The 18,169-nt window shown below is 42.0% G+C and overlaps 1 protein-coding gene across 2 annotated transcripts in view; it reads right to left on the minus strand.

Annotated features, from left to right (window-relative positions):
* LOC138783465 (uncharacterized) overlaps positions 1 to 18,169 on the minus strand; it is a 78,054-nt gene that overhangs the window by 41,671 nt on the left and 18,214 nt on the right. For both annotated transcript variants that reach the window (XM_069958188.1, XM_069958187.1), the window contains exons 6-16: positions 16,875 to 16,931; positions 15,342 to 15,398; positions 14,552 to 14,608; positions 13,331 to 13,405; positions 12,221 to 12,277; positions 11,707 to 11,763; positions 10,917 to 10,973; positions 9,708 to 9,785; positions 7,917 to 7,976; positions 4,867 to 4,944; positions 2,779 to 2,865 (exon numbers count right to left, since the gene is read on the minus strand). In XM_069958188.1, coding sequence (XP_069814289.1) covers positions 2,779 to 2,865; positions 4,867 to 4,944; positions 7,917 to 7,976; positions 9,708 to 9,785; positions 10,917 to 10,973; positions 11,707 to 11,763; positions 12,221 to 12,277; positions 13,331 to 13,405; positions 14,552 to 14,608; positions 15,342 to 15,398; positions 16,875 to 16,931 — 720 coding nt within the window. The remainder of the gene's footprint in view (positions 1 to 2,778; positions 2,866 to 4,866; positions 4,945 to 7,916; positions 7,977 to 9,707; positions 9,786 to 10,916; positions 10,974 to 11,706; positions 11,764 to 12,220; positions 12,278 to 13,330; positions 13,406 to 14,551; positions 14,609 to 15,341; positions 15,399 to 16,874; positions 16,932 to 18,169) is intronic.

Raw genomic sequence — 18,169 nt, forward strand, 5'->3', positions numbered from 1 at the left:
AGTGATTAGCGCTTGTTCACAGGGGACTTGTGCAGCCCGCTCTGGCAATCAGTCATTGGCAGGGGATGATGTGCAGCCAATGATTTCTTTTGGCTTGTCAAAACAGTCCAACCAGCTAAAAAATAGTGTTTGCTTTTTATTTTATTTATTTAATTTTTTTTTTTGGGGGGGGGGGGGGGCGGCAGCAGATCACTAGCCCTATTACATGGACGCTATCAGTCTGTCCAGCCTATAAGCATCCCCCTTGTAATAGGGACCTTAGAAAGACCATCTATTAATGTATTGTTAGCCTAAATCTTGCTTTTGCATCTTCCCCATTATAACAGAAAATGTGGACAAATAAATCTTAAAGCCTCAAACTTTCATAAAAAGAAGCTTATACTGTAGAATAGATCAAGTAACAAAAAACCCACTCTATAAAGGATGTGAGGAATATTTCCTTAGTGGCAACTACTACATGAATTGACCTCAGTATTTTCCTTACCATGAGCAAAAAAAAAAAAAAGCCTCAGCGCCAAAGTATGAAGATACAGAATTCTTCAGTGAAGTCTCCAACACATGAAGCTGCTGCAAAAGTGCCAATAACTTTCCCTATTCAGTGATTGAGTCTAACCTTAAACTTAAAACTTAAACTGTGGCAAGAAAAACACCATGGAAATCCAGATATTTGGTTGGATGCTTTGAATACACCAATGGCTCTATTCTTGATGGGTTATGCTGCCAGAAATCTCTGGATATTCAGTTTCTTGTGTAATCACTGATTTATTTATTCAAAATGTTGCAAAAGCACATAAACTGCATGTCCCATTGTGAGACAGAAATGCTGAATCATGCAGTTGTTCTTGCACCCCACCCCCCCACAGCTGCCAAAAAAAAAAAAAAAACACACATTGTTGCGCAAATCATTTCCATTTTTTTAGCTCAATACTGCCACCAATCCCTCCCCTCTTCAACCTTGAAATCAAAGAGATCACGATATCAACCATGCATAACTACCAGACCCTATCAACCCAACACCAAGTGGAGTGCTATGAAATACTGCAAAGAACTAATCTGTAGGAGTTACACGTATTAGGAAGGTAGCAGGCATTAGGAAAGTGCTAGTCCGTTTTATCACTCAGAATATGCCAACCTTGATACACAGGGCCACAACTTCAGACAGATTTCCACTTTTTTTTTCCACCTGTCCACAACCATTTCTATTTCAGACAAGGTCACCAAATTCCGCAGTTGTGATGAAATACGTTCTCCAAAGCACATTATTACGAATTAGTATTCTTTATGTTCACATAGTTATTCCACTTCCCAAAACTGTTGTTAAGCAGAGAATCTTTTCTCCTGGCTTTCAGCATTGTGGCATGTCTTCTTATGATGGGAAACCTCATCCTAGCACCGTCTATCATACATTAGTTCTTCAATGCTTCCCAGTAATCACGATTTTCCGAACACATATTGAATAGAACGTTAAAGATGGAACAGAAGAAGGGTGGACAGGTTCTTCTATATTTCTCAGTGCTTTCGCAGAAGTCATGAGATCTTGTACAAAGAAAGGACATGGTGGAAAGAGTCTGCAATCTGCTGGTTGTAAGCTTATTCATATACATTACATGAAAGCTGGGCTTGCTAAATAAGAACAATGTCATCTTTGGATCCTGTTTAAAAAAAAGGCTTGTACTTTTCTGTTGTTTAGGAAGGTCGAAGGAGGAACACTTTTTTTTTTGGCAACGTATTGAGAAGCACAGTATTGGAACTACACAAGTCACAAACCCCAAAACCAGTGGCACTTTCTTCTGTCAAAAATCAGCTAGCCAAAGTGATATAAAATCACAGAAAGGGCCCTTTAACACGGGCCACGCAGACCCCCGATAACAAGCGACCATCTCGTTGATGGTGCTTATTTAATCAGCCTTTAAACCGCTCAAGTATCTTGCAGGCCAGGCCATGCGAATTATCGCTGTGGTCCTTTCATCATGGTCAGCCACATACCCCCATTTACACAGGATGATGTGCAGCGAAAACCAATGATTTTTACACCTGCAAAAATTATCCAATCAGCTAACAAACGAGTGTTTTCTCGTTCATCATCTGATCACTGGCCCTTTTACACAGGACAAATATCGGGAACCAGTCATCCTATAAACCCTCATTCAGCCAATAATCGGCCAGTGTAGAAAGGCGTTAAGTGTTGTTGAATAATATGGAGGAGCCACCGATACCAAAAGGAGTAATATATTACTTCATTCCTCCTGTAGCAGGTTCTTCAGCCTTCTGGCCCTTTATGTTAGCAATAACAGCTGTCAGGATGCTTTGTGGTCAACTTATCTATGGATTACTGCCCTAAAAAAAGGTTGTCCAAAGACAACCCCTGTACAGGACAGACCCTTTAACATTAGCAGGTTAAATAATTTTCACACTATTATGTCGGTCTGCAATTAAACTCAATTTCAGGTGAGCTTGAAGAGAAAAAGTGATCTTTGTCCAGCCTAAAGCTGGACATACACTTCAGACAGCTGTGAAATAAATGGTTATTTGGCAGTCAGCTCTCCCTCCCAAACTACATATATAAGTTTGGTACGTGTGTGTATATAAATATAATAATATATTATAATATATATATATATATATATATATATATATATATATATATATATATATATATAGCGATATCTATCTATATCTCCCCTTTTAAGTCTTCCTTACAAAACAATCTCCAGCCTGATAAATCAGAATTGAACAACAAGGCATTTCATGGACAAAAAATGTCAGAAAATTTGGTACCTGAAGGCTTTCATCATCTGTCTTGCCGTGCACAGTGTGTAAATGTACTCTATAATTTTGTAAAAAATTACAGGCAAAGTTGCACTCCTACAGAGCAAAAAGAAAAAAAAATGTTTTGATTCAGTTTGAACAGCAATAAAAGGTTTGCACAAATAAAATGAACTGAACTTGGCAAAGCTGTACTACATGGGTTATAGCATTTTCTTAAAAGGAACCTGTCATATATGCATAGTAATAGCACTCTTATGAATATGCATAGTGGGTGGAACGAGCCAAGGGGGGTGCTCTGGGCACCCGGACAATGACCATGATGCATATTCATATGAGCGCACTTACTATGCATATTTGAACATGCGGAGCGGGGCAGGACGAGGGGCAGTGGGCACACGGACAACGCCCACAGTGCTCCTAAGGCAGAGATTTGCATATTTTCTTCAATCAAAATGCGTCAGAACGCTGGGAAGCACAACAGAATTAATATCACTGAAAACATGAGCTTAAGAGCTGCTGGGGAATATCAGGGGTTTACACGATGTTTGTGACAATTCTTCTTTAACGGAACAAACAGAAAGATGAAATAACAAAAATCAGCATCTATATTTCTGGTCTATATTCATTATATATCAAACTGTGAAAGCATACATTGCCTTCTGCTTAGACACTTCAAGTCAATGGAAGCTCTGTCTGTTTAACCGCAAAGCCTTCGATTTCCTTAAGGCAGAACTTCCACAGATATTAGTAATCTGTACTCATTACAGTAGTAGAAGATAAAACTTTTTAAAAACTTGTAAACCATAATGTTGAAGTTATATCTGATTTCATACACCAACACAGGTAACCTATTAAATAGAAAATTAATTTGAACTTGAAGGTAAAATGTTACAGTATAGGAAAAGCAAAGCAAATTGATATACAGTGAAACCTGAGTCAACCACAAATTTGCAGAAACAAAGTGGTCTTTTATGGGGTCGGTGCTCAAACAAAAATGGATACAGAATTCAGATAAAAGTGTCTATGTAAAAATGTAAGGAGCAGGCGACATTTGCATTTGTCTGTTAGCTAGTAAAAAATGCTTTAGACTTACTCAGTGACTGCCACCTACCTCATATGCACATTTACACATTGAAGGAGGTAATGTGGCAACATGACCACCGGTCCCCCAACACAAGAACAAGACACTCTGCGTACTAAAGAGTGGCAAGAGACTATCCCACAGCATCAGATCAGGATAGAGTCGTGTGAGAGAGATCGCCAGTCCCGTGTGAGCCTCTCAAACCTGGATCTAGATCTGTGCACATACCCTTAGGGTATGTTTACACTGAGCAAAAGCGGTTGAATTCTGTGGTGGAGAGATCCACCACTTATAGTGGAACTTTTTCTACAAAAAATCTGCTGAGCCTCTCCTGCTCTTTAACTTACTTGCTGCAAACGGCATTTTGAATGTGAAAGGTTCCTTTTAAATATTCATTCCACCGATCATGTAATTTTACTTTCCCAGCACAAGGCTGGTGAAGGAAACAATGGCTGCCCCTGCTCACTGGGGTGACCAGTTTCCATGTTTTGCTGCCAGCTCCAGTGCCTATTGCAGATTCACATACTAATGTAAACCAAAGGTAACTTTCCCCATATAGGTCTATGAGAAGCTTAAAGGCTTACATTAGGAAAGTGACTTGCACTCCACTCACAAACCCCAGTGTAAATTAGCTAGTCACAAGTAGCAATGTATCCTAGCCAGCCTCATGCTGGGAGGGTAAAATTTCATGGTCACTAGAGTGTTCCTTTAACAAGGATGACAATGCATGACCTAAAATATAGCATTTGCAAGTTATAGAATCCGTAAAACAGGACAATGCTTACTGGTGACCAATGGCAAACAACAAGCAATTTTGGGCAGCAGTAAGAGCCAGAAGCAACTGGATAACCGTGGCCATACACCTTCAATAAGCCAAACATTCCTTTAACAGACAGCTTCAACACGGAGCTGCCTGGATTGTTGGAATAACTGGTTTGGAATAATTGTTTGCCTTTTATCAATCCTAAACCAATCCTATAAATACAATCCCATAAAAAAAATAGAAACACACTTACTGTGCAAAAGAACTTTGGTTTTATATTTGGGTTCAGACCTGCCTTCGGTGTTACCATCTGGTTTCCTTGACTATTGTTCTGTAAAAGTTAAAATACTTTTCTTTATTAAAAAGATAAGACCTGCAGAAGAAAATTTTGCCCTGGGAACACCATAGATTTGGTAAAGTTGTTTAATCATTTTCAAAATCTAAAACAGGATATGCAAAAGAAGGTTTGCAATTTGTAAAAAGTCTAAACACAGGAATTCCTATGTTTCCCCAGGTCATTTGCACGTTTACAGAGAAGGCAGTCGTTACTAATGGACACCCTGAGCCGGGACTGGGGCTGGCAGGGACTTCCTGCATTTAGGGGGGTTTTTTTCCCCAACCAGCACAAGACTAAAAAGCTGCCTTCAGGAGACTGGATCTGGATTTCAAAGTAATTATAGCTTTGTTTTAATGTATAATACATTCCACTTTTAAAACTGAAACGCAAACTTTTTTCCATTAAAGGGGTACTCCCCCTCAAGAGCTAAAAAAAAAAAAAAATTAAAAAAATCTGAACCTAGCTGCTCTTACTCACCAAGTCTCACTAAGTATTTTGAGCAGTCTCCCGTCTTTCTAGCTGCTGCCGTTCTATAGTTGCAAGATTTTCTATAAGCCCAACTATATCCAACATGGCCCGGCAAGAAAACTACATTTCCCATCATGCAATGCCTATGCTTGATTGGTCCATGATGTAGCAGAGCTGATATCCATGCGACATAGCAGAGCAGATATTCATACAACATAGCAGAGCAGATATCCACGCGACATAGCAGCACCTGAGGCAGCGGCATAGAGTTGAGTTCTACCTCACTAACTCAACTCTTCTAACTCACTAAGAGTTGACAGTGTCGTGGATCCACGTACTAGTAGCAGTGGTGCCGGAGAAGGGTCAAGCCCAGAGAAGCATGGAAATCGGTACTCCGCACTGAGTTGCAATTAAAGGACAACTCCGGCCAAAACAATTTTTAATATGTTATTACTTAAGGAAAGTTAGGCAAATTTCAAATGTACATTAATTATGGGAAATGCACATATAGGGCCATTTCCCTTAATTTAGTAGATCAGGGAGACTTCAGATTCTCTGAAATTCTGTGACATCACGAACCGGGGGTGTAATTACAACAGAGTGTCCAGCAGGGGGCGCACTATACATAGAAGTCAATGAGTACCATTGACTTCTATATATAGTGCACCCCTGCTGGACACTATTGGAATTACAATGGATGTGTATGTAATGTAATATACAGTGTATGTAAATGTAATATACAGTATGTCTTTGATTGAATGCATTTATGGAATACTTTGGGGAGCAAGTGTCCTCGCTCCCTAAAGTATTCCATAAATGTAATCAATCAGTACATTTGGAGGGCACCGAGCAGGGAGGGTGAGAAGTGCCATCTACCTCCCCCCTCCCTCCCTGCTCGGTGCTGCTGCCATACATACACACTGTACTACTCCCCCATCATTTGCTTATAGTATGAGCAGATAATGGGGGAGTAGTACCAGGGCTGATCGCCATGTTAAGCCTGCCGAATCGCCGCCGCACTGGACTACACTGAACTACTACTCCCATCAACTGCTCATAGCATGAGCAGGTGATGGGAGTAGTAGCTGGGTTATCGTTATCACATCGCCGCCGCTGATGAGCCACTCATCACACAGGAGCCATCATGCCCCCTCTGCTCCCCCCTCCTCCTCCTCTTTCCGGGATCCAGCAAACTTCCCCCTATCCCATGGCTGACTCCCCGCCGCTTTCCGATCACACATACCCAGTGCTTCCTGGTGTCCCAGGCCGGCACGTGTGGGAGAGGGGAAGCACCGGGAGGCGGTATGTGTGATCGGAGAGCGGCAGCCAGGCGGGAGTCAGCCATGGGATAGGGGGAAGTTTGCCGGATCCCGGAAGAAGGAGGAGGAGGGGGAGCGGAGGGGGCATGATGGCTCCTGTGTGATGAGCGGCTCCCCATGCTATGAGCAGTTGACGGTAGTAGTAGTTCGGTGTAGTCCAGTGCGGCGGGGAGCGGCGGTTTGGCAGGCTTACCATGGAGATCGGCCCTGGTACTACTCTCCCATTATCTGCTCATACTATGAGCAAATGATGGGGGAGTAGTACAGTGTGTATGTATGGCAGCAGCACCGAGCAGGGGGGGAGGGGGTAGGTAGATGGCACTTCTCACCCTCCCTGCTCGGTGCCCTCCAAATGTAATATACAGTATGTTTTTGATTGAATACATTTATGGAATACTTTGGGGAGCAAGTGTCCTTGCTCCCCAAAGTATTTCATAAATGTAATCAATCAAAAACATACTGTATATTACATTTACATACACTGTATATTACATTATATACACATCCATTATAATTCCAATAGTGTCCAGCAGGGGTGCACTATATATAGAAGTCAATGGTACTCATTGACTTCTATGTATAGTGCACTCCCTGCTGGACACTCCGTTGTAATTACACCCCCGGTTCGTGATGTCACAGAATTTCAGAGAATCTGAAGTCTCCCTGATCTACTAAATTAAGTGAAATAGCCCTATATGTGCATTTCCCATAATTAATGCACATTAGAAATTTGTCTAACTTTCCACATAAGTAACAACATCTTAAAAAATAGTTTTGGCTGGACTTCTCCTTTAATATAGTTTTAATTTGCATAGGTGGTAAAGCAGATATAAATAACATTTCGGTCTATACGACCTTCATCAGACTCATCATGAATTGGATATAAACGATGAGGAGTCCTGGTAGAACAGCTTGTGGAACAGCTTCAGTGCTGGGAGTGGAAGTCTTGGTTTTGGCACAGATTGATAAATCCTGGTATTAGTAGGAGAGTAGTGCCAGCTGTCAGTGTCATGGTGGCAAGAGCCGTGCCTGGACTGGGAGACGCTGTGTCATAGAGCAGAATCCGTAATAAATTGATATTGGAAAGATGGAAAGCTATGGGTGGGCAACGTATTAATGCAAAAATAATTTGGGGGGGGGGGCGAGAGAATAACCCTCAAGTTTATAAAAAAACCTAACCTGTATTGGAGGAACAGCCATGGTTTGAGAAAAAGGACGATTTTCAGCCGCTGTGGGACTCTGTGAAGAAAAGCATGTCACTGAAATATGAGAACCACTGTATGGCACCACTGTAATAGAATAATTACGGTATGTATGCTCTTGGGGTTAGCAAAGTCAGCTTATCACTCACAACATGCCATGCTTCCTGAAAGCAAACATCATTTCAAGAGATTTTTAAAAACCTGAATGGCTGGGTTATGGTGGCAACAAGGTGATTTTAGTGCTCAGACAGCTGTAATTAAAGTGACACTGTCACCCCCTTTTTGCATTCTGACTTCTCTACACAGGTGTAAAGGGTAAATTTAGCAGTTTTCATACCTTATTTTATATCATACATCATGGTACTTGTTCAAGTAAAAAGTGATCTTTTATCATCTGCAGACTGCTAAATGGGCGGGGCTTCACAGCAGCAGCGCCACTTAGCCCGCCCACAGCGTCACCGTAGGCCCCGCCCCTCTGACATCGGCCCATAGGCCCCGTCCCCTTGACGCCAATTGGTATGGGTCGACCTAGAGGGGGTGGGGCCTAGACCTTTAGGACAGCCTATTCCAATGGTCTGCAAGGGGGCAAGGCCTATAAGCCTATGACGTCATGGAGGGGCGAAGCCAATGGTGACAATGTAGGCGGGGTCAAGTGGCACTACTATCGTGAAGCCTCACTTAGCACATTCTGCAGATAATAAAAGATCACTTTTTCCTGGAACAAGCACCATGACGTATGATATAAAATAAGGTATGAAAACTGCTAAATTTACCCATTACACAAAGTCATAATGCACAAAGTGGGTGACAGTGCCTTGAGTCTCCCCTCCATGGTGCACAACTATTTATCATACTGTTTAAATGTTCATGCTAATGTACTGACACTGCTGCGCAGCTGTGTAAATAAACTAGCACAAACTTTCAAACAGTATCAGAGCTCCCGACATCATAATTAATTGTGATGCGGGGAGCTCCACTACGCAGAACACCATCCGTGCTACAGGCAGATTACGGAGATCGTGTGAATACTCCCTAAGAGGGTGGCAATAAAATTTCTATCATTAAAACCTGCAGCTCAGAAAACCAAACCTGTCATCACTTTTATGCTGCCCCAACCATGAGATTTATGCAAATCGTTAAAGGTTAGTTACTGGATGATACATTTATAAGGATAGATTATCTGTTATAATGAAATAATTAGGTTTGACACCTGTGTGATGCCCATGATTAGTCATGTTAAAACCTTATCTAACTTGGAAGACAAACTTACCCAAGGACAGTTATAGCATATGTATATGTACCCTCAGCTTACATGCTAGACTCATTTACGGTTAAAGAAGTTATCCAGAGCTACAAAAACATGGCCACTTTCTTTCAGAGACAGTAATGCTGCGTTAACAGTGATTTATCTGACAGATTTTTGAAGCAAAGCCAGAAATGGATTTGAAAAGAGGATAGATAAATCCCTCTGTGTAAAGGCACAATACCACTCTTGTCTCCAGTTCAGGTGTGGTTTGCAAATAAGCTCCATTCACTTCAATGGAACAGAGTTACAAAACCTGCACCCAAACTGGAGACAAGAGTGGCGCTGTCTCTGGAAAAAAGTGGCCATGTTTTTGTTGCTTTGTTTTGTTGTTTTTTTAAAGCAAGACTTTATTTACGCCAACTGCAATAAAAACTTTCTGGATTGTATAGATAATTACACTGGAACAACAGCACAGTTTTTACTCTACCTGGATTAAACCTAAACAAAAATAACAAAACTTACTGCCCATGAGAATCTGGATTTTCTGTTTGGGTTCGCTGCTGCTTTAAAGGGTGCATTCTGGTTGCCTATATTATTGTTCTGTAAAATTTAAAATTAAAATGTTAATGTTTGACAAGTCATTGCTGGAAGCCAGATATACAGACACCAACAAGTTAAATGTTGCCATGGGAGCACCAAGGAATCAGTGAGCAGAGCATAGTGTTTAGGTATGTCAAAAGAGAAGTCCTACCAAAGTAAAAAAAAAAAAAACTCAGGGCAGGGCTGGGCAGGGCTGTGCGGGAAAATAATAAAGCATACTAACCCATCCCTGTGCCCCCGCAGCGCTGATTTGCCAATTTCTGACAACAACTAGTGTCCTGCAGCTCCTCCTTTTGCAATGTCACGTATCTTCCTCAGCCAGGTTGACGCTGCAGCCGGAGGAGCCAGCTGCTGGCAGAGAATGACATCTGGTGGCTGATGTGGTGTGACGAGGGCATGTGCATGGGTAAGTATGCTTTCTATATTATGTTCCCACACCCCTTGCCTGCTTGAGATTTGTAACTTTGGTGGGACTTCTTTTAAATCCACAGGAAGTCCACAACAGCAAAATCTATAAAGTTAAGGAGGTGATCAGAAAAAAGAAAAATGCTGCTTCCTAGAGGCCACATGATCAAGGAGTTCAAATTTCACTACTGAAATGTACTAATCATTAAAAATAAAAAAAATAAAAAATAGAAAAAAAAATCTGACATGTTAAAAGTTTAACCACTGATCAGGACAATAAGTGAGGAACAGTCTACTGCGGTCATGAATGTCCTGCCAAGCAGCCCCATGACCTAGTCATGGACATGCCTAGACAGATCACTGGGGCAAGCTGGGGAGCAAAATGCACTTGAGGGTACAAACCCACACACCGTATACGCAGCAAATACGCAGCAAATACGCAGCAAATACGCAGCAGTTTGATGGTGAAGATTTAATGCTGAGTTCAGTTATTTAGATCTAATCTGCTGCGTTTTTGTTGCGTATTTGTTGCGTTTTTGCTGCGTATTTGCTGCGTATCGCAGCAGTAAATACGCTGTGTATACGGTGTGTGGGTTTATACCCTGAGTGTATTTCTCCTGATCAGTGGGGACAGAGTGTCCATTTAATTTTTTTTAAAATGGGAAGTGTAATCCAACCTAATTTTTCCAAAATTTTTTTGGGGGGAGCATATCACATTTTGCTAACCTGTATTTTCTCCTGTGTGGTTTGAGGACCAAAAGTTTTTGCACCCATCGCAGGATTCTGTAAAGAAAAGTTCCACTCCATTGAAACGTGATTTATTTCAGGGTAAAGAATATTATAGCCAGTTCACTTTTCTTATTAAGCCATACTTCCTTTAAAAAGAGTTACTGCAATTTTACATACTTTATACCCTCTTCGTCCAGGCAGAACGTTTCTGGAATCTTTTAAGTCCGTCAGATTATAAAATTGATTACAAGTCCTAAATTACCTCTCTCCATGCCGAGCATCGGGAACGCCCACAGGACCCCCGACAGGCTCCAGGATCTCCGGAGCAGACACATTATGACCCGACTGATGGACTGGCCACTCAACCAGTCACTGACTGGGGCAGGACGTCGCTCCAGTCACTGATAGGCTGAGGCCTCCACCAACACCAAGAGTTGTGGCACCACAATTTGGGGGAAAATGCCTTCTGTTGGGGGTCCCGAGGCCAGCCCTGGCGTGGGGAGAGGTAAGTTAGTACTTGTAATCAATTTTTCCCCTGCTGGCTTTATAATCTACTGGACTACTTCTTTAAAGAAACAGCCAGTGTCCATAACTCCCATTTTCTTGTAAGGGTAGCCAGTCTACTAAAAAGCTCCTAAGATCTGAACGCCACTGAACACTTTACTGTACCTACTTTCAAGCTTACAGCGTTCGTGTAAGATTCATTAACCTTTGGCACACTGTCATGTTAAAAGTATAGGTGTAATCCAAACAATGTTTTAGGGTGGCGGGGGGGCGGGTTGCTAACCTGTACTTTTCCAGGTGTGGTTTGAGGGCCAAGAGATTTTGCACCCAGCGCAGGATTCTGTAAAGAGAAATTACATTGCATTAAACTTTGGCCCAGATTTATCAGAGGGTGTAAAATAGGCACCGGTATAAACTGCCCACAGCAACCAGAGCTCAGCTTTCATTTTACGAGAACAGAAACCTGTGTAGGGATTGGTTGCTGTGGGCAGTTAACACCAGTGCATATTTTTCACCCTTTGAAAAATTTCCCCCTTTATACCCACCTCATCCAGGCAGGGAGTAGCTCGAATAAAGGAACAGACAAACTCGCATTGTTACACTGTTTCCATAACTCCCAGGCTGGGTAGCCAGCCTGTTAAAAGTTCCTAGAAACTGAACACTTTGCTGTACCTACTTCCCAGCTTAAAGCATTAGTGTCATATTAATTCATCTTTTGCAAATAACATGTTAAAAGTAGAGATGTAACCCAAACAATGTTTTCTATAAATTTATGGAGGGAGAGGGGTGTTGCTAACCTGTATTTTCTCCTGTGTGGTTTGAGGACCAGGAGGTCTTGCACCCAACATTGGATTCTATAAAGAAAAAGTGATGTGATAGAACGGTTGCAGCACCATTGTAATAAAATAATTTTATTTAAAATAACCTTTGACATGTTTTCAAGCATAAGTTAATGATTGTAATGGGTCTCGCTCCTGAGACCCAGTGCAATCCTGAGAGACATCCAGGCAAAGTGTCCAGCAGCATGTTCCACTCCCTGTCCACTTGCACCATATACTATAAAAGAGCAAATAAACTGGATTTGATTGACAGACTGGGAGAGAAGCGTGCTGCTGCATGTTAGGCTTTATATCAGGATAGCAGCAACTCCCGACGTAATTCCCTTTGACAATAAAGATTTAATGTTGCATCCACTAACGCATAAATAAACAAATTACTAGGTCTGAAAAGTGATTAGTCCCTTGCTCTGGTGCTCAAAATTTTGTCCCAGTAAATGTTCTAGATGTAGTGCAGTATAGTGTAAAGTTTGTATAAGGTGCTGAGCCCTCTGACAATCAATAGAATGAAGGGGTAGCAGCTATTAGCAGCGCGTGCTGTGCCCATTCAACTCTGCTATTAGAAGTGTACAAAATTATAATAAAAGTCTATGGTACTATTATTATCAATTGTCAGAAATCCCATAGACTGCCATATTTCTGTAGACTGCTCATTACTGCAGTTTAGGGAAGATGAAGGGGCACAGCACTTAGTGCCAAGTGCTTCTGCTCCTTCATTCTAGTGATTGCCATGGGTCTTAGCACCTAAACCCTCACAAATATGAACATCTGACACATCAGAGGTTTGTTACAAAGATCTGACAGATAACTTTTTATCTAATTCTGCAGGGAAAAACATACGTGCCCAAGGACACTTACACATATATACGATGTACACCCTCCCCCTCCATGCCAGATTTATGGTTAAGCAAGAATTTCCCCAACTGCAAGGTGAACTACCTTAATTGCATGCATAATTCTAATAGAATAAATGTCTTCCCCTCTTTTCGACTAACGCTTAACCATATAAATATAACCACATGACACCCTCCCCCCCCCCCCCCCCCCCCCCAAAAAAAAAAAAAAAATTACCTTCCATATATATACGTTTTTGTTTAGTTTTGGGACTGCATTCAAAGGTGGATTTTGGTTGCCTTTATTAGTGTTCTGTAAAATTAAAAAGTTGCCTTTTATCAAACTAAAGAGACATCATAAAACACATAAATAGGTTTTTCTGGGACAGGACAGCAAATCCAGAAAATGGGTCCCCTGGGTTAAGAATACTTTTTACCCAGATTACGCTGCCCCTGCTGGTAACATAATAAAGCAAAAGACAAAGTTTACTGCTCATAACAGTTTTCTCCTTCCATACAGTGATAGGGAAAACCCTGTCACTCATAAGAGGGTGGGCAAGGTCAGCAGAAAATTAATGAATAGGATAGACTTCTCTCACATTTTTAATTGATTTTTCTGTCAGTTCACAGTGTCACTGAGGCATTGCTGATGATGCCAGCACTAATGCTCTGTCCCCCTCTCCCACACAATGCTCAGCGGCCTCAAGAGACTTACCACAAATGCACTAACCTTGACCTAGCATTTGGGCTTGTTAATGTTAGCATGCATGCAGCGGGTCTTCGAGACTACCTTTAAAGCGACTCTGTACCCACTATCTGACCCCTCCAAACCACTTGTACCATCAGATAGCTGCTTTTAATCCAAGATCTGTCCTGGGGTCCATTCGGCAGGTGATGCAGTTATTGTCCTAAAAAAATACTTTTAAACTTGAAGCCCGTGCCAAAAACGGGAGTATCTGTGCTCTAACTTTGCAACACCCTTCAGTCCCTCCTCCCCACCCTCCTCATCATTAGGAATGCTCCAGCCAGACTGCCTCCTATTCCCCACCTGTGGCAGCCCGGCACATGGGCTGGATCGTTAAGGACCTGTGCAGTGTTCAGTATGGAGAAAATGTTTCAGTGGCATTCCTAATGATGAGGAGGGTGGGGAGAAGGGACGAAGGGGTGGTGCAAAGTTAGGGCACAGATACTCCCGTTTGGCACGGGCTTCAAGTGGTTTGGGGGGGGGGGGTCAGATTATGGGTACAGAGTCGCTTTAAAGACACCCTGTCTTCGCAGTCTGCATGAAGGGGGATTTCAGCAGGGCTGTTAGAGCACTGCTTGTCAGTCAAAGTTGGAAGGGGCACTGTGAGGGAGGGGCGGGGGTCACAATTACACAGTTGTGCCTCAATGCTACTGAAACCCAAACTTTTTTTAATTTTTTTAAATAAGTTCATAAAACTTCAAAGATTTTCCTAACCTGTAAATTCACAGCTGCGGTTTGAGGAACAGGCTTTTTCTCAACTGCTGACGGATTCTGTAGAGAAAAAGTAAATTTATAATAGGTTGTGGCACCATTAAAATAATAATTAAAATAATTCTTTTGACCTTTGGGGTTAACAGTGTTCTAGTCAGTTTAACATTTAATATGCAATATGTGATGGCCAGGATTACACGAACAGTCAAGCTCACTGTACTCTGCCATAGCTCTAGAGCTGGGCGATATTGGCCTAAATCAATATCGCGGTTTATCGTACATGTAGCCGCAGTAACAATAAATTGAATGATCGTTATGACACGCCCCTTTTGAAAACCCCATTTTCCCGATGGTAATACAAACGTGGATTTATTCCATAAAACAATGTGCAGCAAATTTCAAAAGTAATACACAACGTTTTGGAGTCTATGCAGTTTTCAAGTGGCACTAGAAAACTGCATAGGAGACGCTAAAACGTCTGGGGAGGAGGGACGGAGGGGTGGTGCAAAGTAAGGGCACCGATACTCCCGTTTGGCACGGGCTTCAAGTGGTTTGGGGGGGGGGTTAGATTATGGGTACAGAGTCGCTTTAAAGACACCCTGTCTTCGCAGTCTGCACGAAGGGGGATTTCAGCAGGGCTGTTAGAGCACTGCTTGTCAGTCAAAGTTGGAAGGGGCATTGTGAGGGAGGGGAGGGGGTCACAATTACACAGTTGTGCCTCAATGCTACTGAAACCCAAACTTTTTTTTTATTTTTTTAAATAAGTTCATAAAACTTCAAAGATTTTCCTAACCTGTAAATTCACAGCTGCGGTTTGAGGAACAGGCTTTTTCTCAACTGCTGACGGATTCTGTAGAGAAAAAGTAAATTTATAATAGGTTGTGGCACCATTAAAATAATAATTAAAATAATTCTTTTGACTTTTGGGGTTAGCAGTGTTCTAGTCAGTTTAACATTTAATATGCAATATGTGATGGCCAGGATTACACGAACAGCCAAGCTCACTGTACTCTGCCATAGCTCTAGGGCTGGGCGATATTGGCCTAAATCAATATCGCGGTTTATCGTACATGTAGCCGCGGTAACGATAAACTGAATGATAGTTATGACACGCCCCTTTTGAAAACACCATTTTCCCGATGGTAATACAAATGTGGATTTATTCCATAAAACAATGTGCAGCAAACTTCACAAGTAATACACAACGTTTTGGCATCTATGCCATTTTCAAGTGGCACTAGAAAACTGCATAGGAGACGCCGAAACGTCGTATATTACTTGTAAAGTTTGCTGCACATTGTTTTATGGAATAAATCCACATTTGTATTACCATTAGAGTGCTCCAGAGTATTTTTTACTAGCTGACTTAATCCAAGGTCTAAGAATTCGACTGCTGGCACCCACAGTTCGTTTAGTGTGCTGCCCATATTGTTTGATCTATCTCCTATCTATCTATCCATCTCTCCAATATCTACTCCCAATCACTCTGTCATATGCTGTTCTGCCCTGCTCCCCTCTCCCGCACATACAGTGGCTGCAGGGGGTCAGCACCTCCTTCCTCCAACGGGCACCGCTGTCTCTCCTGCACAGGAATCCAGTCACTCATATCTCTGCCGGCAGTGTCCCGGGCAGAGCGCCACACATAGATACTTCCAGCACTGACCAAAGATAACGGGGCGCCGAGGATTCCTGTGCGGGAGAGGTGGGGCAGAGCTCACTGTGCAGCTTCCAGAGACGCCAGCTAGGAGAAGTGAGTGAGCCGCCCAGCAGCAGCCCTGAGCACACACTGGAGGGGGAGCTGCCGTCTGTGTGCAGCCTGTCACATCTCCAGCCTGCCTCTTCTGCCCCCTGCAGCAGGATCTTCTGCAGGGAATACCGCAGATACAGTCCTGGCAGAGTTGAGGTCGGTTAACCGACTCCAGAGACTGTATCTGTATTTTTACGGTATACCACGCAGCCCTACACAGTTCCCACTTTCTTCTAAAGATAATCAGGATGCTATGAGAACTTCAGATCAGAATTTGTATCTGCTTTAACTACAGCCTGTTAAAAAAAAAAAAAAAACTTTTAACATTGACACTGTGTGGTTTTCTCTCCGGTCATCTATGCCTTCTGTGTGCGCATTCCGTGGCTCCCTCTCTCTCCTGCAGCCACTCATAACAGGGCCCGCACCGCTTCCCTGCTCTCCTGTTATCCTGCTTCTCATTTACTCCAGGGTGTGTGCGCACGCTCAGCTCCTCGGGATCCCTTGTTTCAGAACAAAAGTAGAAGTGTAACCCAAACAAGGTTTTCTGTAAATTTTTGGAGGGGGAAGGGTGTTACTAACCTGTATTTTCTCTGGTGTGGTTTGAGGAACAGGAGGTCTTAAAGCCAACAAGGCCATCTGCAAAGAAAAAGTGATGTGATAGAAAGGTTGCAGCACCATTGTAATAAAATAAATTATATTTAAAATAACCTTTGGCGTGTTTAGAGTAATTTTTGGAGGCGTTGGGAGGTACACCCATTGAAGGAAAAGTTAAGATTGTTAATAGAATAAGGAAAAGGTCTTTGGATAAGTACTCCGTGTATTAGGGGAGGGGAGGGATAGGGTTGAATCATCTTAGGTGGAGTACTGGATGTTTTCTTACTCTATAACTTGTTTTTATTTGCATATGGTTGTAATTTGTTTTCTTGAAGCTTAACCCCTTAAGGACAGAGCCTGAAATGGCCTTAAGAAAAGGGACAATTGTCACTTTTGCGTTTTCGTTTCTTCCTCCTCTCCCTCTAAGACCCATAACGCTTTCATTTTTCCACCTACCGGGCCATGTGAGGGCTTGTTTTTTTCAGGCCATTAAATGAATGACGGAACACCCAAAATATCATTTATGGGGTAAACTTGGGTCAAAAAATGCGAATTTTGGGGGACTTCCACGTTTGCGTAATCCACTTTGCAGTTAAGCTGCCATTTTTCCTTTATTCTATAGGTCGGTCTGAACACTGTAATATGCAGGTTTACTAGGTTTTCTTACGTTTTACTATTTTTATTAGCAGTAAAACTTTTTTTTTTTTTTGCAACTAGGCATATTTAAAATGGTCCTATTGTGACTCCTATAGCGCATTTATTTTTTCACCTACGGGGTCGTATGGGGTGCCATTTTTTGCATCCAAATCTCTAGTTTTTATTAGTAACATTTTTTTTCTAGATCAAATGTATTGATCGCTTTTTATTAAATTTTTTATACATAAAATGACAAAAAAAAAAAAAAAAGCAATCTCTGCGTATTTTTACCGCTTTTTTCACGCCGTTCACCATGCGGGAAAAGTAATGTTTTATTATAATAGATCGGACGATTACGCACGCTACGGTGTATAATATGTTAATTAACTTTATTACTTTTTATGTGTTTTATGTATGCAATGGGAAGGGGGGGTGATTTACACTTTTATTGGGGGAGGGGCTTTGGGGCACTTTGTAAAACTTTAATTTTTTTACACTTTTATGGTTCCCTTAGGGAACTATCACTTACATATATTAGATCAGTAACACTGATCCCTAATATGCCATAGCATTGCAGGGATCAGTGTTATCTGTGATCTTCTGATTCAGCCTGCCTGTGGCAGGCTGAATCAGAGGACTGATCC

This window comes from Dendropsophus ebraccatus, chromosome 2, assembly GCF_027789765.1.
Source record: "Dendropsophus ebraccatus isolate aDenEbr1 chromosome 2, aDenEbr1.pat, whole genome shotgun sequence".
In the NCBI taxonomy this organism is placed as follows: Eukaryota; Metazoa; Chordata; class Amphibia; order Anura; family Hylidae; genus Dendropsophus; species Dendropsophus ebraccatus.